This window comes from Gorilla gorilla, chromosome 22 (genome assembly GCF_029281585.2).
Source record: "Gorilla gorilla gorilla isolate KB3781 chromosome 22, NHGRI_mGorGor1-v2.1_pri, whole genome shotgun sequence".
NCBI classification, from domain to species: domain Eukaryota; kingdom Metazoa; phylum Chordata; class Mammalia; order Primates; family Hominidae; genus Gorilla; species Gorilla gorilla.
In genome coordinates, this window is record NC_073246.2 from 42,594,152 (window position 1) to 42,614,801 (window position 20,650).

Sequence of the window (20,650 nt, forward strand, 5' to 3'; positions counted from 1 at the left end):
GTGGTGAATCAGTTAACGTAGGTGAAAATTCAACAGTGTCTGCTAGAAGCAGGTTGCGTAAGGCCACACTTACCAATAGCCAGAGATGGATCCCCAGGGTTGGGGAAGATCTGTCTCCAGGGAAATAAGACACTGATGAATATAGTCCCAATTAGATGTGCCAGCCTTACTTCTTTAGAGCTTTGTTTTCCTCAAATTTAAAATGAGGGCCTTGTGGTGGGAACCTCTTCAAGGTCTAAATCCTATAAGTCTATGATTTTCTAAGATATCCACAGAGATAACTTATTGTCTAATCATCTAACCAGCTCACTTAAAGAATCAATCACTTACTGGACAAATATGTGCCATGAAAATGGTTTCAAAAGGTACTAACACACCAACAAAGCTAAAGGTGAATTTCTCAAGGGAAATCTCCCAGTAGGCAGAGGTGAGCTCTTTAGAAGAGGACTGTTAAGGTCGGGCTAACCTTGTGATATGCTGAGCATTTTTGTAGTAAAGCATGTCTTTCATGAAAGCCTTCCTCTCCAGTTTCCATTTTTAACATTAGCCGTTTTTCCCCAACTTGGAGAATTTCTTCATTATTGTATCTAACCAGAGAGATTTTTCCAAGTATTGAAATCTTCTGCGACCCCCATCACTGGAATCCCCAAGCGGCATGAGGTGAAGGTCCAGGCAGCAACTCCACACCTCCTGCAGGAGGTCCACTAGGCAAAAATTCAGGGCGCCCAAGAGACTGACCTCAGCAACAACATCCTTACACCGAGAGGAGGGAACTGACTTTGTACAGGAAGGCTCCTGCAAAAGTAAACCTTTGCTGGGAGCTGAGGTCTACGGTAATAGATTAGAAAGAGACTACGAAGATATAGGCAGACTAATCAAACTCATTGGTGAGAATCTGGGCATGGTGAGAAGCAGAAGACAGAGAGGAGAGGAGGATGGAGGACAGAGGAGAAAGAGGGACTGGCCAACAGAGAGTCTACCGTCACAGGAATAGTGCCCCTAAGCAGGGGAATGATTTCAATTTAAGCTCCTTTGTCTGTGTGATGCTTGTTTCTTTGCAATAAAATCACTCTGTCTCCCCAAACCTTCCGCAGACTCTGCTTCAAACATTAATGACTCAAGTAGGATAATTTTTAATAGAAATCAAGGAAAGGGGTCAAGTTCCATGTATCAGACAGGAAAGTGAGAAGATAAGATGTTCACCTGTTTACCGGGAGACACGGGAAATGCCTTCCCACCAGGTGTACAGCCCACACTAGATGGGATCACAGGAGCCATAAAAATATGGGGTGACTGACCGGGGACATTCCCAGTGTTACCACCCAATGTCCAGTGTCCTAGGAAACCCCTCAGTCCCAGCACTTACCCACATATCATGGAGTTTTCTCCTCTCTAGCTACCCACTGCCATCACCAGTACCAGGACACCTTAGTAGTCACAATTTTAAACCTGTGTGACTTTTGCTTCTCCAACCTCCAGGTCAGTCCCAAGAAGCCCAGATCTTCTCAAAGCAGGGACAGCACTGTGGTGATCTGAACCCCAGCTCGCTCAAAGGGAATGGGGATCAGAAGAAAACTGCACACTCCCCATCCCTTCTCCTTATTCGATTACTCATTCCACAAAGATAGCCCGTGCAGTGAGCCTTTAAAAAATTATCTTACAAAATACTTGGCACACAAGAGGTGTTCAATACATATTTTGAGACTGAATATATAGAAAGACAGGGCTTCCATTCTGGGAGAACTTCTAATCCTTTTATAGAATATACATGTATGCACATTTGAATTTATAGCCACTATCTATAGTTTTTTTAAAAAATGCAAATCAGGGTTTTATTAAAGCTCCTAATCTTTGTAATAGAGCATTGTCTGTTCCTGAGGCCTCCATAACTTAAGACACCAACATTGCTGTCTATGGCGATATATCTCTCAGAAGGCCATGTGAGTTTCCTGAGCCCATAGTCAGCCCCGAAGACATGGGTGCAGCCTTGATCTTCATTCTACATCCAACTACTGCTAACTTTGTTGCAGTAACAGAGACTGGGCTAGAAACCTGAGATGCAGGCAAAAAAAAATACACTTTGTTTTAAATTTGATTGACATTTGCATTATAGGACAGAGTATTATCTAAGTACTGTGCTTGGTGTCGTAAGTTAGGCTCTCCCCAGAGAGCCCAGATCTTCTCAAAGCAGGGACAGCACTGTGGTGCTCTGAACCCCAGCTCGCTCAGAGAGAACGGGGATCAGAAGAAAACTGCACACTCCCCATCCCTTCTCCTTATTCGACCCCAAAAGGAGGAGCTGAGTTCAAGCGACTGAGCAAGGACACAATCCCCTGAAAGGCAGGGAAAGTGTGAGTAGGGCAGGGAGGCAAGCAGCAAAGCAGGCGTGTGGTTTCAGGTGAAGTCCCAGCCACACCTGACATGCTCGGTCATGCAGAGGAGCTGGGATCCCCTGTTGTAGCTGTCTGTCATTGGCTTAGGGCTGGCCTCAGGAGGATGGAACTCCCAGGCATTTCCCACTCTTGTTTCTGTGAATGGTTCCAGTGCCCAAGCAATCCTCTGAAGGCTGCAGGTTCATGTTCTTAGCAACCAGCGCACAGATCTTGGGGGATCTGATTCAGGGATGCCAGGAGGGTCCACTGCAATCATTTTAGCCTTCATTCAGTAAAATTTGTCATCTTTTTAGATCAGAAGAAAAAAAAATCTCTGGTAATATGACTTTGAAACAAAATCAAGCCTATTTATTTTTTCAATCAAATATTTTCATTGTGATATAAGAGTTGTACATATTTTGGGGGTACATGTGATGTTTTCATATCCGTATAAAATGTATAATCATAAAATCAGGGTAATTGGAATATCAATCACTTCAATCTTTTCCCTGTGTTGGGAGCACAGTAAATCTTTTTTCTTCTAGCAATTTAAAAATATACAATAAATTATTAACTATAATTTCCCTACTGTGCCAACAAATGTTAGAACATATTCCTTCTATTTAACTGTATTTTTATGCCCCTCAGCCAACTACTCTCTATCCCCTCTCCTCATCCCCTTGCTTCCCAGCCTCTGGTATCCACCATTCCACTCTCCACCTCCATAAGATCCACTTTTCCAGATCCCATATATGAGTGAAAACATGTAATGTGTGTCTGTCTGAGCCTGGCTTAATTCACTTAGCATAGCAACCTCCAGTTTCATCCATCATTATATTCTTGTTGGATGGAGAGTTTGCAAATATTAATAGTCTCCCCATTCTGCATGTTGTCTCTTCAACTTTGATTTTTATTTTCTTTGCTGTGCAGAGTTTTTCTGCTTGATGTAATCCTATTTGTCTATTTTTGCTTTTGTTGCCTGTGCTTTTGAGGCCTTACCCCAAAAATCTTTGCCCAGACTAATTTTCTATAGTATTTCCCTAGTGTTTTCTTTCAGTAGTTTCATAGTTTCAAGACTTAATTTAAGTATTTTGCCCATTTTGAGTTGATTTTCATACACAGTTAAAGACAGGGATCTAGTTTCATTCTTTTGCATGTAGATACCCAGTTTTCCCAGCACTAATTTTTAAAGAGCTTGCCCTTTCCTGAATGTGTGTTCATGGTACCTTTGTCAAAAATGATTTGGGTATAAGCGCATGGACTTATATTTGGATTCTCTATTCTATCCCATTGGTCTATGTGTCTGTTTTATGTCAGTACTATGCTATAGTATGCCAGTACTACACCTGTGTTGTATTCTTTGAAATTAGACTGTGTGATACCTACAGCTTTGTTCTTTTTGCTCAGGATTGTTTTAGCATTTCGGAGTCTTTTGTGGTTTCATACAAAGTTAAGGATTTTTTTTTTCTATTTCTGTGAAGAATGTCATTGGTAGGGATGGCCTTGAATCTGTAGATCACTTTCAGTAGTATAGATATTTTAACAATATTAATTCTTCCAATCAATGAGCATGAAATAACTTTCCATTTTGTGTGTGTGTGTCCTCTTCAATTTCTTTCATACTTCTTTATATTTTTAGCATATCTACTACAGGTTTTTACTTTGTGGTTACCATGAAGCTTACAAAAAGCATCTTATAGTTATAAGAAGTTATTTAAAACTGAAATCAACTTTACTTTGATTACACACACATGGCTTATTTATTGAGCAAGAGATCACATGGTTGGTCTACATTGAGAGCAGCGAATGTGAGAAAACATTTTAAATGGTCCATTTTCAAGGCATAATAAATCTAAGCACTGGCAGCCAGCCTGCAGATGTAACAAATTGCATGGCTCATGCACCTAGAAGGTCACGATAAGCAAACAGAATGTAGAGGAGGGGTCAGCCCATAAAAGGGAAGAAAGTTTTGTTATTGGGAAATCAAAACTTAAGCAGGGAAGGGGATTGGGTTATAACTTTAAAAGGGGGATAATGAAACTTAGGCGATGTCCAGGAAGATTGTAACTCCATAGTACTCAACCAATGAGGAACTGGGGGAGGGACTTGCTTGCTAGGCGATAAATTACCTGCTCTACCTGCCCTGGGTGTGCCTGCCTACCAGGCGCCTGATCTTGCATCAAAAGTCTTGCTTAGGCTGGGTGCAGTGGCTCACATCTGTAATCCCAGCACTTTGGGAGGCCGAGGTGGGCAGATCACCTGAGGTCAGGAGTTCAAGACCAGCCTGGCCAACATGGTGAAACCCCGTCTCTACTAAAAATACAAAAATTAGCCAGACGTGGTGGCGCATGCCTGTAATCCCAGCTACTAGTGCGGCTGAGGCAGGAGAATCACTAGAACCCGGGAGGCAGAGGTTGCAGTGAGCTGAGATCGCGCCACTGCACTCCAGCCTGGGCAACAGAGCGAGACTCTGTCTAAAAAAAAAAAAAGAGTTGCTTCTGCTGTTCTTCGTGTCTCTGAGTCCATTCTTTGCATCTGGATGGCTGTATGTGCGTTTCTCACATGAAATACTCATTTTATTGTACTTCGGAGAGATTATGTTTTTTACAAGTTGAAGATGTGTGGAAACCCTGCATCATGCAACTCTATCAGCACCATTTTTCCAGCAGCATGAACTCACTTTGTGTCTCTGTGTCACATTTCGGTAATGCTTACAATATTTCAAACTTTTAAAATTATTATTATATTTGTTACGGTGATCATTGATCAGTGATCTTTGACATTACTATTGTAATTGTTTTGCGGAGCCATAAACCACATTTACAGAAGATAGCAAACTTAATCAATACAGGTCATATGTGCTCTGCCCACCTCACTGACATGCCATTTTCCATCTTTCTCCCTCTCCTGAAGCATCCCTTTTTTTGAGACACAACAATACTGAAATTAAATCAATAAATAACCCTACAGTGGTCTTTAAGTATTCATGTGAAACAAATGGTCTCATATCTCTTACTTTAAATCAAAATCTAGAAATGATTAAACTTAGTGATGAAGGCATATCAAAAGCTAAGACAGGCTGAAAGCTAGGCCTTTTGTGCATTTAGCCACGTTGTAAATGCATAGGAAAAGTTCTTGAAGGAAATGAAAAGTGCTACTTCAGCGAACAAATGATAAGAAAGCAAAACTACCTTATTGGTGGTGTGGAGAAAATTTGAGTAGATAGAAGATCTGGAGAGATGATTAAACTAGCCACAACATTGCCTTAAGCGAAAGCCTAAATCAAACTAAGTCCTTAGCTCTCTTCAATTCCAGGGAGGCTTAGAGGGGTGAGAAAGCTGCAGAAGAAACACTGGAAGCTAGCAGAGGTTGGCTACTGAGATTTAAAGAAAGAAGCAATCTTTATAACATGCAAATGCATGGTAAAGCAGCAAGTGCTGACGGAGAAACTGCAGCAGGTTATCTAGAAGCTCCAGCTAATGTCATTGATGAAGGTGGCTGCCGTAAACAATATATTTTCAATGTACAGAAGATATCCTTCTATTGAAAGAAAATGCCATCCAGGATTTTCATAGCTAGAGAGGAGAAGTCAATGCCTAGCCTCAATGCTTCAAAAAACAGGCTGATTCTTGTTAAGAGCTAATGCAGCTGATGACTAAGATGAAGTCAATGCTCATTTACCATTTCAATAATTCTAAAATTATTTCTTAGAATTATGACAAATCTACTTAAAAATTATGACAAATATACTTTGCCTATGCTCTAGAAATAAAACAAGAAGGTCTGAGTCACAGCACATCTGCTTATAGCATGTCATATTGCACAGGATAGAACCTCCAGTACGATGTAGAACAGAAGTGCTGAGAGCATACACTTTGATATTGTTCTTCATTTGGGGGTGAAAACATTTAATCTTTGACAAGTATGATGTTCGCTATAGCAGGATTTTTGTAGTTGCTTTTTATCAGATTGAGGAAGTTCCTTTCTATTGATGGTTTTCTGAGAGTTCTTTTAATCATTAGTGGATGTTGGGTTTCATCAATGCTTTTCTGTGTCTTTTGAAATGATCACATGGTTTACACTGATTAATTTTCAAATGTGAAACTCACCTTGCATTATGAATATAAGCCTCTGTGTTCATAATGTATTATTCCTTTTATATGTTGTTGGATTCAATTTGTTAAATTTTTAGAATTTTTACATGTATAGTCAGAAGAAATACTTGTCTTTAGTTTTCTTATGTCTTGTTTATGTATTAAGGTAATGCTAACTTCATAAAATGATTTGGGAAATACTCTCTCCTCAATTTTCTGGAAGAATTTGTTTATAATTTTTATTATTTCTTTTTTATTTCTTTTTTTTGAGATGGAGTCTCCCTCACTCTGTCACACAGGCTGGAATGCAGCGGCACAATCTTGGCTTACTGTAACCTTCGCCTCCTGGGTTCAAGCAATTCTCCTGTCTCAGTCTCCCAGGTAGCTGGGACTAAAGGCATGTGTCACCACACTTGACTGATTTTTGTGTTTTTAGTAGAGATGGATTTTCACCATGTTGGCCGGGCTGGTCTTGAATTCCTGACTTCAAGTGATTCTCCTGCCTTGGTCTCCCAAAAGTGCTGGGATTACAGGCATGAGCCACTGTGCCTGGCCAAAATTATTATTTCTTTCTTAAAGGATTAGTAGAATTCAATAGTGAAGCCATTTGAGCCAGGAATTTTACTGTAGAGAATTTTTACCAATAAATTTAAATTCTTTAATAGATATAGGGCTATTCAGTTTATCTGTTTTTCCTTGAGTGAGTCTTGATAGTTTGTGTTTCTCAAAAAATATTTTATTTCATCTACTTTTCTTAATGTTCTCTTAGTATCATTTTAATACCTGTAGAAGATAAAGTGACGTTATCTCCCTCATTCTTGGTATTAGTCATTTACCAACTCTCTCACTTTTCTGGTGAAAAACACACCAATTTTAACAATTTTTTTAAAAGAACTTTTAGTTTCATAGATTTCCTCTATTGTTTCTTTCTGTTCTATAATTTATTGATCTCCATTCTGATCTTCATTGTTTGCTTTCTGCTTATAGTTTTAGTTTTATCCTCTTTTTCAGTTTAAAATGGATGCTGAGACCACTATTTAAGACTTTTTTTAAAATTTCTAATATAAGTTTTTTAGAGCAATAAAATCTCCCTATTTTTTTAGTGGCACTCCCCAAATTCATATATATTGTGTGTTCATTTCTTATTCAGTTGAAAAAACGTTCTAATTTCCTTCTTCAAATTTTTTTCTCAATTTTTTTTGACATAGATCATTTAAAAGTGTGCTATTTAGTATTCAAGTACTTGGTTATTTCTCAGAGATGTTACTGTTAGTGATTTAATTTCATTATGATCAAACAACATATTTTATACAACTTGAATTTAAAACAGATTTATCTGAGATTTGTTTTATTGCTCTGAGTATGGTCTATATTAGTAAATGTCTGTGTGTCTCAGAAGAGAATTTATATTGTGCTGTTGTTAGATAGAATGTTCTTTATTTAAAGGTCAGTTACATCAAATTGATTGATAGTGTCATTCACGTGTTTTTTTATTCTTACTGATTTTCTGTCTCCAATTATTGAACTAGGAGTATTGAAATCTCCAGCTATAATTTTTGATATGTCTGATTCTCATTGCAGTTCTATCCATTTTTACTTTATGTATTTTGAAGTTTTGTTGTTGGGTACATAAACACTTACAATAGTCATATCCTCTTCACCACCCCCCTTTACATTATGAAATGAACTGCTTTAGCTCTGAGCACAGGGGATTTTTAGGGCAGTGAAACTGTTCTTTATGATACTGTAATGGTGATACCTGCCATTATGCATACAACTTACAACATAGAGTGAAATTTAATGTGAACTATGGACTTCAGTTAATAATAGTGTATAAATACTAGCTTATTGTCACAAATGTATCACACTAATGCAAGATGCTCTGAGCAAACAGTGTATTTGTTTGGAAATACACTTTGCTTAATATTAATGTGGCTATTCTAGCTTTCTTTCAATGTTTTACTTTAATTAGGTTGATTTGATTTGATGAGGATGGTATATCATTTTTATCCTTTTACTTTTAAGCTATTTGTGCCTTTGTATTTAAAGAATGTTTCTTTTAAGCAGTGTTAAATCCAATCTGGTAATTTCTGCCTTATAATTCAGGTTACTGGAACATTTAAATTTAATGTGGATATTGATATGGTTAGGTTTATCATTTTGCTATTTGATATATATATTTTTTTACCATGTTTCCTTTTTCTTATCATTTTCTTCTTTGTTTTGGATTGAGGATTTTTTAATGATTCTATTTTTTCTCCTTGGTGGGCTTATTAGCTATAACTCTGTTTTGTTATTTTAGAGGTTGCTTTAGGTTTTGTAGTATACATTTGTAACTTATCACTGTCTATATTCAGGTGACATTACACAACTTCACATATAGCAAAATAACCTCCAATATTACACTCCCATGTCTCCACTGTAGGCCTTAATGCTATTGTTGCTATAAGTTTTACTTCTACCTATGTTACAAACTACCTAAGACATTGTTATTATTTTTGTCTAAATAGCCAATTATTTTTTAAAATATTGCAATTTTTAAAAAAATCTGATTTAGATACTCATGTAGTTACCATTTTCATTGCAGTTCTTTCCTTTGAGTAGATCTAAGATTTGATCAGGTGTCATTTTTTTTCTTCTGATTCTAGAACTTCCTTTAAGATTTCTTGTAGTAGGATTCAGCTGATGATAAATTTTCTGCTATTTTGTGTCTGAGAAAGCCTTCATTTCACCATTATTTTATAAATTTACTTCCACTCTTGCCTGTAATCCTAGCACTTTGGGAGGCCAAGACAGGGCAACTTCTTGAGCCCAGGAGTTAGCGACCATCCTGGGCAACATAGCGAGATTCCATCTCTACAAAAATAAAAATAAAAATCAGCCTGATGTGGCGGCACGCACCTCTGGTCCCAGCTACTTGGGAGGCTGAGATGGGAGGATCACTTGAGCCAGTGAAGCTGAGGCTGCAGTGAGCAATGATCACCTCACTGCACCCCAGCCTGGTTGACAGAGCAAGGCCATGTCTCATAAAACACACATATACACACATCTACACACACACACCCAACAGCAACAACAAAAATCCTGTCTACTGTCATTCTTATCTTTGTTCCTTTGTGTGTAATATGCCTTTCTTCTGTAGCTGCTTTTGATATTTTATTATTGCGCTGAGCAATTTTATTATATTATGATGTACCTTTGTGCATTTTTTCTTCACGTGTCTTGAGCTTGGGGTTTGTTGAGCTCCTTGGATCTGTAGGTTTATAGTTTTCAACAAATTTGGAAAATTTTGGCCTGCATTTTTCCACTTCTTTTTAAATTTCACCATCCCTTCCCTTGGGGCTTAATTTGTCATTAAGCTTCCTGAAGCATGTTTTAATTTTTTTGAATAAAGCTTGATTTTTTTTTAGAGCAGTTGTAGGTTTAGAGAAAAGTTCACAGCAGGTTCCCATATTCTCCCTCTTGCCACCTCCTTTAATTTCTTTCATTATTAGCATCTTGCATTAGTGTGATACATTTGTGACAATAAACTCATATTTATACATTATTATTATTCACTAAAGTCCATAGTTCACACTAAGTTTTACTCTATGTTGTAAGTTCTATGCATAATGGCAGGTATCACCATTACAGTATCATACAGAACAGTTTCACTGCCCTAAAAATCCCCTGTGCTCCGTCTGTTCAACCCTCCCTCCCTCCTGACTATCCCCTGGAAACTACTGATCTTTCTATTGTCTCTCTAGTTTATGTCTTCCAGAATGTCAAGTAGGTGGAAGGGTATACTATGTTGCTTTTCCAGACTGGCTTCTTTCACTTAGTAACAGGCATTTAAATTTCCCCCATATCTTTTCATAGCTTGATAGCACATTTTTTCTATCGCTGACTAATACTTCATTTTATACTATAATTTGTCTAATGTTAAAGAAAAATTGTAGCTGGGCCCTGTGGCTCATTCCTGTAATCCCAACACTTTGGGAAGCTGAGGCAGGCAGATGGCTTGAGCCCAGAAATTTGAGACCGGCCTGGGTAACATAGTGAGAATACCCTCTACAAAATTTTTTTTTAAAGAATTAGCCAGGTGTGGTGACTTATGCCTGTAGCCACAGCTACTTGGGAGGCTGAGGGGAATCACCTGAGCCCAGAAGTTGAGGCTGCAGTGAGCCATGATCCCACCACTGCACTCCGACCTGGACAAGAGAGGGAGATGTCCTCTCAAAAATATTAAAAAACAGAAAAAATGTTCTAACATTTATTAAAAAGATAAGATTATATTCATGTCTGTTCCAGTAGGAGTCATCTACGATGACTGCAACAGGGAAGGGTAATTCAACTTCATATTCAACAAGGATAAGTGAGGGTTTACAGCCAATGAACACAGTGAGGGGAGCAGTGGGTGGAAAATTAGAAAGAGGAGACATCAAGGGATGAGGATTCTTGCTAAACTGGCCTAACAGATTCTTGCTAAAATCAGGCCAAACATGTATACATCAAAGATGGGACAGGAAGAACTTGATCAGGTATTAAGAGTGATCAAGTATCAAGAGTAAGGGGATGATTTAGCAGGATTCTTGCTAAAGCTGGGGACAAGAGACCAGATATGAAAAGCTAAGGTTGAGAACTAGTTGAGAGGAGGGCTCAGAGGAGCCTTTCCAAAGTTAGTCAAGGAGAGATTCTTCATCCCCATCCACTCACATACTAAACAACATCTTTGTTGCTTCCATGTTTTGGCAATTAGGAATAAAGTTGCTATACAAATTTATGTGCAGATTTTGATATTCTTTATCCCAAAGCATAAGGCAAGCATAGGACGCATCTTATTTCCAGCTCCTTAAGGAATGCTTTCCTCTACTGCCTGAGGTCCAGACTTGAAAATGGTTGCTTCAGATATTTTGTCTGCATTTTTTGCTATTTTTTTTCAGTTGGTTTTATTAGTCCATTCTCACACTGCTATGAAGAAATACCCAAGACTGGGCAATTTATAAAGAAAAGAGGTTTAATTAACTCACAGTTTCAACTGGCTGGGGAGGCCTCAGGAAACGTACAATCATGGCATAAGGCACCTCTTCACAGGGTGGCAGGAGAGAGAATGAATGCAAGCAACGGAAGTGCCAGATGCTTATAAAACCATCAGATCTCGTGAGACTCACTCACTCTCACGAGAACAGAATGGGGGAAACTTACCCCATGATTCAATGACCTTCCACTGGGTCCCTCCCAGGACCCATGGGGATTATGGGGATTATCATTCAAGATGAGATTTGGGTGCAGACATAGAGTTAAACCGTATCAGCCTCAGGACACTGGTTTTTGGTTGTTTCAGATAAAAGGGTAAATGTGGCTCCCACACCTCCATCTCGGCCACAAGCAAAAGTCCTAGTCAAATGTTAGAAAGCAGTTTGTGGCCGGGGTCGCTCATGCCTGTAATCCCAGCACTTTGGGAGGCCGAGGTGGGCAGATCACGAGGTCAGGAGATGGAGACCATCCTGGCTAACACGGTGAAACCCCGTCTCTACTGAAAATACAAAAAAGTTAGCTGGGTGTGGTGGCGGGTGCCTGTAGTCTCAGCTACTCTGGAGGCTGGGCAGGAAAATGGCGTGAACCCGGGAGGTGGAGCTTGCAGTGAGCCGAGATCGCGCGACTGCACTCCAGCCTGGGAAACAGAGGGAGACTCCAGTCTCAAAAAAAAAAAAAAAAAAAAAAAAAAAGAAAGCAAGCACAGTCTGCTAAGGAGAAAACAATCATGAGACATCTTCTGACTTGCCCAGGATCAGGCGGCTGATTGCTACTTGCTCTGTAGCAAAGGCAGCCTGGGTAAGGAGCAATACTGTCTCAAGTGGCCCACCTGCATTCCAGCCCTTAGAACAGGCAAGAAAATATCTTATGTTAGAACTAGGATTGATGATTAATGAGACATGATGAGTAAACCTTCCTTCAATTGCTAGCACCCAGACCTAGGTCAAAATTTCTGAAAATTAAGAATGAGAATCCCTTGTGCTGCCAAAGGAAAGATTATGAAGTCATTCTACCTAATAGCTTATTCCAGGAAAATCCAAACACCAATCTACAGGGATATTTAGACATTTAGGATGACCTGATACGGAAGAGGATACCCCGTGAGTGGTCATCGCCTTCAAACCTACCCTTCAGCTGTCAAAGGGTAGCATTTATGCCCTTCAGCTGTCTTTTTGAACAAGCTTCCAGTTCTGTACTCATATTTACATAAACAGGATGAAAAAAGATTTTCAAGTATCCAGTGAACAACCTAAAAGATTATTATAACCATTATGTGTTCATAATAAAAAGCAAAATGAAATCAGGAAAGAAATTTGATTTGGGTAATATGACTGCCCATCTTATATGTTCAAACTGATACAGTAGTCATCTATATGCTGGATTCATAGTCCATAGGGTTTCAGATGTCAGGAACGCCAGCACATAAATAGTAAAAGAACAACTGGGTAGGAAGAGGCAGGTAGCACAGATGCCAGACAAGATGATGCAATTTCCATGCTCTAAAACTTTCAGTGTCATGCAAAAACAATGAATTCTATGACTAATTTAGAAGATGATAGTTAAAACAGGAGTAAGCATTTCATTCCTTTATCTGACAGAAAATCCAAGGCAGACATAATGGATTAATACGCACAGATAGAGCTGTTTGAAAGTCTAGGTTTCCCTATAAGTGGTGTTTTGTAGATTATAAATACGCTTTTATAACACATCATTAAAATGTGCAGTCTTCCCAGTAAAAGTCATTCACTGTATCTCCCTGTTTGTCAGGTTTAGAGGTCCCTATACAAATTGCATTGTAATTATTTGACACATCAAATTTTCATACATCTTGATTAAAGACAATCCTTTTTTTCTTTCTTATGTGAATTCTCATGCAGGTCTTGGAATTCATGAGCATGTCACAAAGATCAAAATATAGTTGGGAAAATGACTAGCTAGCAGCATGAGTCATAGTCTAATGTTTGATGGCTTACATCAAAGAGATCATATGCAGGAATTCAGAAACACCTCATATTTTTCTCATGTTGTGATGTCTTCTACCAGCACCTACTCACTTACTGAAGAAATTATTGCAAAGCTCCCCCAGCTACCTGGTGTATAAGAAAAAAATCAAAGCCACATTCTCTTTGCCCTGCTATTATATTATGTCAGTCTACACAAGTATTTCAGAGCTAGACTTAAAAAAATTAAAATGCTGTTTGCTAACAGGAGTCTAGCTGTGAGTTTGTTTTGCAGGGCTTTGTTAAATCTATAGAACCACACAATCTGTCCTGTATATATAGCCCTTGATGTCTGTGTATCTCAGGCAGTATTCTTTCCTGGGTTGACTTGTAGCAATGGTGATTAAAAAAAGACACAATATGTTGTTAAAAGGAACATAGCCCATTCAGGATTTATGTACTGACAACATTTCAGCAACATGTGATACAGTCAAAAATGTTAAAATAGCCTTTCTATTTCACAAGGAAAGCAAGGATATTAGATTGATTCTGTTTCCATAACAGTACATCTTGATGCTATGGTTTTATTCCAGCTCAACCATTTGTCATTTTTTTTTTCTCTCTTTCTTCTCCCCTAGGATGGGGTAGGGGAAGGGCAAGTGGGAAAAAGGAGGGGTGGAAGCAAACACATTGGGTTTGAGACACTGAAAATTTGAATTAGAGTATCAAATTAGACAAAATATAAGGAGGCCGGGATGTTAGAACTTGCCAACTTGCTAATCACTGCTTTCTTTCAAGGTTTAGTTCCAACAATGTAAGGCACTTTGAAATCTAAACAAGGAGACCTTAAAGAAGTCATCAGCAAGGTCAGAATGAACTGATGATGGGGTTTTCATTGGTTCTCTGCTGCGATGGCATTTTGCTATTTGTCATTGTCATTATCCTCCCATCCCAAGCAGGCACAGAAAAAACAAAGCCCAGAGCTGTACTCACCAGCCTTGATGTGGACATCCTGACTTCTAATTTTCCCTGAAGGATTTTCAGCTGTGCAATAATAAGTATTATCATGGATTAAGGTACTGAAGCTTGAAGGAGGGAAGGGGAATATTTGGAGAGTGCCGTTGGGGTGGACGTGGCGGATCCCGGGGACATCGTAGATCTCCTCGCCCGTGGCTAGGTACCATCTGAGAGTCACAGGAGGGATGCCTGCTGCGGGGCAGGGCACCAGAGTCCCCGTGGTGCTGGCAAACACTACCTCTTGCAGAGATGCATTGACAAAGTAGAGGCTGGAGTGTAGGTCTTCACTGAAAACTGCAAGAAGACAACACAGGGATCCACAGGTCAGTAAAACATGCCTTTGACATTTGCAGTTCAATGTCTGGCCTCAGAAAGTTATCCTGAAAATTAATCATGAGGCGCAGGCTCAAATAAAACCAAATAATTCAAATTTTCTCAAAATGCTGTGAGCAGACAGGCTGATACTAAAAAATAAGGCACCATCCTAACTACACATTTTGTACACAAACTGTTAAGTTATCCTGGATGTTAATTTTTAATAGATCGTTTTTTTGCCTCATGCCCCAAACCCTGTTCTCTCCCCCCACTGACCACCATTGGACTGTATATATTTTGTATTCACTTATTGTCTATCTTCTGCCACTAGAGATAAGCCTCATGAGGACAAGGTCTTAATTTACTCCCACTATTACCTGGAGCATAGAGCCCAGCTCTCACTGGACTCTCAGTAAAGGGAAGCTGAATGTGTGAATGCCTAGATCTTGTTGCTGGGATCAAATTGCTCTCTTTACTAGGTTCACTGAGGGTTATTATGGAATGAAATTTGCCACATTTTTAATTAAAATTGAAAATCATATGTACAACATTTTTTATTATACTTTAAGTTCTGGGATACATGTGCAGAATGTGCAGGTTTGTCACATAGGTATACACGTACCATGGTGGTTTGCTGCACCCATCAACCCGTCATCTACATTAGGTATTTCTCCTAATGCTATCCCTCCCCTAGTTTCCCAACCCCAACAGGCCCCGGTGTGTGATGTTCCCCTCCCTGCGTCCATGTGTTCTCATTGTTCAACTCCCACTTATGAGTGAGAACACGCGGTGTTTGGTTTTCTGTTCCTGTGTTAGTTTGTTGAGAATGATGGTTTCCGGCTTCATCTACATCCCTGCAAAGGATACGAACTCATCCTTTTTTATGGCTGCATAGTATTCCATGGTGTGTATGTGCCACATTTTCTTTATCCAGTCTATCATTGATGGGCATTTGGGTTGGTTCCAAGTCTTTGCTATTGTGAATAGTGCCACAATAAACATATGTGTGCATGTGTCTTTATAGTACAATAATTTATAATCTTTCAGGTGTATACTCAGTAATGGGATTGCTGGGTCAACTGGTATTTCTGGTTCTAGATCCTTGAGGAATCTCCACACTGTCTTCCACAATGGTTGAACTAATTTACACTCCCACCAACAGTGTTAAAGCGTTCCTATTTCTCCACATCCTCTCCAGCATCTGCTGTTTCCTGACTTTTTAATGGTCACCATTCTAACTGGCATGAGATGGTATCTCATTGTGGCTTTGATTTGCATTTCTCTAATAACAGTGATGATGAGCTTTTTTTCACGTTTGTTGGCTGCATAAATGTCTTCTTTTGAGAAGTGTCTGTTTATATCATTTGCCCACTTTTTGATGGAGTTTTTTTTTCTTGTAAATTTAAGTTCTTTGTACAGTAAAGCATGTTAAAAAAGCACCATTATCAGAAAATACAATGTCAAATCAACAATACACTGTTTATTTAAAATAGGACATAACAATAAAGAGAATTTTGACAAAAGCATGACTCAACTCCACCAGCCTACAGTGTCTGTTTTGATTTTTACATTTCCCTTGTGGTCCACCTGCCTCCATGCCTTATCTATATAATTATATCATGTTAAAGTGTACATACATAAAATGTACCATTTTTATAACTGTTTCATTCTTTTATACATCATCTACATTATTCCATGGTTCTATACGGACTTCACAAGTAAATATCAGTGAATGCACAATTTATACATATTCTTATGAACTGTTTTTCTGCTCTTTTCATTTAAATTGTTTCTCTTTTCACTTCTACAAGTAAATATCAGCAAATGTGTTCATACACATTTGGCTTTTTAATTCATTTAAGGGCCTATAACAAGTGTTTCTGGAGTGTTGGTTATGTGAAGAAATAAAACGTGACTTCCAGAATTTACAAGTTAAATAAAAGATTTATAATTATAATGAAGGCCTACTTGTCACACATCTGAGCTTCTCCATGACTTTCTAAAGCAGGTGCATACCTAGTTACATATTTGTAAGAGAGAAGAGAAGCCCCAGATATTTCGAATGAACTTCACTGGTCAGAAGTGAGAATAACATTTATTGTATGCTTCATAGTATCTCATACCAGACAACTTCATAACACTCGAGATGAACAACAGCTCTGCTAGGTAAACAAAGGCTCCACTTTGCAGACGGTGACATGGAGATTCACAGGGCTGTCACTTGACCAAGGACACAGGATACAGGCTGTTACTTGAGCAAGAACGCAGGGCTAGGAGATGGCAGAACTAGATTCAGTCTTTCTGATGAAGGCTTTTGAGATTTTTGTTTTCTCATCTTAGAACCAAATGTGGCATAACAGTCCCCCTCATTTGTGTGGGGATTAGAGGCAGCTCTGTATAGAGTGGGTCTATGGCCTGTGCTTCCAGATCTAGTCTTTCTCCGTGGCGTGGAGCTGAGGGGTTACAGGCTCCTGCTATGTGCTGGGGATGCTACTAAGTCTATGTGATAAAATACATGAGCCCCTCACTTTGCCTGTAGTTAATTGACATGATTTGGTAAGAAAGAGATGAATAAATTAACACTATTTACAAAGCTGATTGGACTCATCTTATAATAATAAGATTGAACCTGCTCACTAAATGTGAGGGTAGCGGGTGGTCTCCACCCTGCTGTTAGGAAGCACAGCATCCAAGCATTGGCACAAGGCTGAATAGATGTGGTTGACTCTACTCACAGCATGTTCTTCCCTGCTGCCACTTGGTGGACACTGTGGGGCTCCCTTCAGATTTCCTCTGTAGCGCCAATGCACCCTGCCCCAAAGCAGCTGGAAAGGTCCTATGTTGAGTCCTACACTGGGAACCAGCCCAAGCTATAGGGAACTGCCTTGTCTGAGGCCTGCAGGGAATGACTGGTCAAAGGTGGCTCCACAAGCCTGGCCCCCTCGTGTTAAGTTGCAACAATGCTGAAGGTGCACCCCACCTGAGACCGCTATCATCAGAGCTTTGCAGAGAAGCTTCTCCCTCCACTCATTCTGCCTTCCTCACATCCTTGCTGATGTGTCTCTTGAGAATACACTCCCAGGAGGCCTTCTGCATGCAACTCTTCCTCTGAGCATCTCCCTTCAGGTAACTCACCATGAGACATCAAATGAGGCTCTGCTAGTTACCCTCTACAACCATGTCTTTCTGAAATGTTTTTCTATTTTAAATAAAGTAACCAGAAAGTGCCAGCTAACATCCCATGTAAGCTCCCCAATAGAGCATGAGCAATAAATAAAATACACCAAGATGGAAGAAAGTACTAAATCCGGATTATCACTGGATTAAAACATTTTTACAAGCAATAATTATTACACTGAATAAGGCAATGACACAACTAAGACTCTCAGGCTGTTATGTTTTTGGGAACCCATTGAATCTGGACAGTGACAATGTGTAGCTTGTTTTATGAAAATATACTCATGTAAGAATCTAACATTTATCTATTATATAAACATTTTGATTTTTAGTTAAACTTCACATATTCAATGAGCTCACAGGCCTAAGCCTAATGCCTAGCAAGCTGTGTGTGTTTCGTAAATGCTAGTTGGTGCATTCACTGTCCCCATATTTTTTCATTTTCCCATCTCATAATTCATGTGGTATGTCAAACTTCTGTTGATAATATAATGTAACCTTTTGAAGTATTTTTGGAATTTCTATTTTACAAAATTACATCTCTTTTAAGTAGATTGGAATTACCTCTCACAGTTTAGGAACTGACTGTATAGAAGTTGAGACAGAGAGAGAGAGAGAGAGAGAGAGAGAGAGAAGGTGGGGGGTACAGGCGAAAGCCTTTAGCGAGGTCCTGATATAGAGAGATGCTTACAAACTGTGGCCTCCTTCCACTATGAACAGGAAAGCCTACATACTGATGTGAATTCTGCTCCCCTGTGAGGGACATACAATGTAGATGACTCCAAAGTAGATGGGCCCCTGAAAAGAGCCTCTTTCTCCTTGATCAGGGGAAGCATCAAAAGCTATTGTCAATCTGTGCATCTCAAGAAGTGTCTTGTTCAACAATGCTGGAAATAACATGGATGATCTCACACTTGAAGACCTACACCTCCTTGGGGATGTTGGCAGATGATATCTACCTGACAGGTCCACTACTGGGGTGAGATCTGAGGGTCACTCTGGCTGTTAGGCCATATGTGGCACCAATGAAAACTCTAACTTTTCACTGGTGTCATATAGGATGGAAATGTTACCAGGGCCAAAGGCTTCAATTATAGAAAAGTTTATCAGTATAAACACAGTGGTCAATGACACACAATCCTGCAGGGCATTGAGATGTGTGTTGTGTCATAGTTACATTAGGAAACTTGCTCTCGTGTGCCTATATGGAATGTAGACTTCTATTTAGTAAAACCAAGAAGGTTAACCCCTAACCTCACTAAGGAGAGATGGGAAGGATTGCTGTCTTTCCTTGCACAAATATACCTTAGAATGCACATGGCAAAACTTCATTCTTTAACTAAGGTTAGTAAATATATCTATAAATATGTTGGTGTGGGGATGAGGAAGGACAAGTGTAATGAGATTCCTGGCCTACTATAGCCTAGAAAGAAAACTTCATTAGGAAGAACTGTCAGAAAGTTATGAGGATGGCATATGGTGGTCAAGATTTGGTATGGTGGAATGAGCTCATGCATTTTAGCACTACATCTTGTTAAGAAACTAAATGGTCATGTAACCAGTCATTTCAACACTAAGCACCAACTTTAGATTGTCGCAATAGAGGAAGAAGTAGGGGGAGGCAGAAGAGACATTAATCTAATAACTAGATGAGCTAATAACTAGGCCTGGGCACTCTCCGTGGCTTGCTACCCAAGCTGTCTCAGGACCTATCCGCTGCATTGTGACAAAGTATTCCTCAGCTGCCCCAGCCATGGCTGAAAGTGGTCCCAGGCCTGGCTTAATCTACTGCTCTGGAAGGTACTAATCATAAACTTTGGTGGCATCCATGTTGTGTTAATTCTGCAGGTGCACAGAATGCAAAAGCTGTGGGGCATGGCTTTCTCCACCTAAACTTCAAAGACTTCCCAGAAAGCCTGGGGCCCTGGGCAGAGACTTGTTTTAGAGGTGGAGCCAGCACAGAGAGTCCCCATTAGAGCGGTGCTGAGAAGAATTAATGGGCCAGAGCTGCAGCAGAGACTGTCCACTAGAGTAATGCCTAGTGGAGCCACGGAAGTGCGGCTGGCCCTGAGATCCCAGAACTGTAGAGCTACCAGCACATAACATCAGCCTGGGAGAGCTGCAGACATAAGACTCCAACCCATGAGAGCTGCTGGGTAAACTGAGCCCAAGAGCCCAACAAAGCCATCAAGGCAGCTTTTCCTGAGGCCCTGGGGACCCAATCCCCACCCCAGTGTTCCCCAGGTGAGGGACATGGAATTAAAGGGGTTTCTTATCCAGCTTTAAACTTAAGGATGTTTTCTCTGTTGGGTTTTAGATTTACTTGAAACCTGTTACCTCTTCCTGCCTCTTTCTCCTTTTTGGAATGGGAATGTCCATCCTGTTCCTGTCTCACCATCGAATTTTGGAATTAGATAGCTTGCTTTGATTCATAGCTCATGGCTGGAGGGAATTTGCCTCTAGATGAATCATGCCTGAGTCTCACTCATATCTGATTCAGATGAGACTTTGGACTTTCAAACTGATGCTGGAATTAGTTAAGACTTTCGGGGTACTGGGATAAACTGAATGCATTTTGTATGTTAGAAGTTTCGGGAGGCCACGGCAGAATACCACAATTTGAATGTTCCTGCCAAAACTCATGTTGAAATTTAATCACCAGGGTAACGGTACTGGGAGGTGGAAACTTTAAAAGGTGACTCGTAAGAGGCAGATCCTT

At 39.7% G+C, this 20,650-nt stretch overlaps 1 protein-coding gene across 1 annotated transcript in view; it reads right to left on the reverse strand.

Annotated features, from left to right (window-relative positions):
* Positions 1–20,650, reverse strand: part of DSCAM (DS cell adhesion molecule) — an 836,416-nt gene that overhangs the window by 685,366 nt on the left and 130,400 nt on the right. The window contains exon 2 of the mRNA XM_063702725.1: positions 14,416–14,733. Coding sequence (XP_063558795.1) covers positions 14,416–14,733 — 318 coding nt within the window. The remainder of the gene's footprint in view (positions 1–14,415; positions 14,734–20,650) is intronic.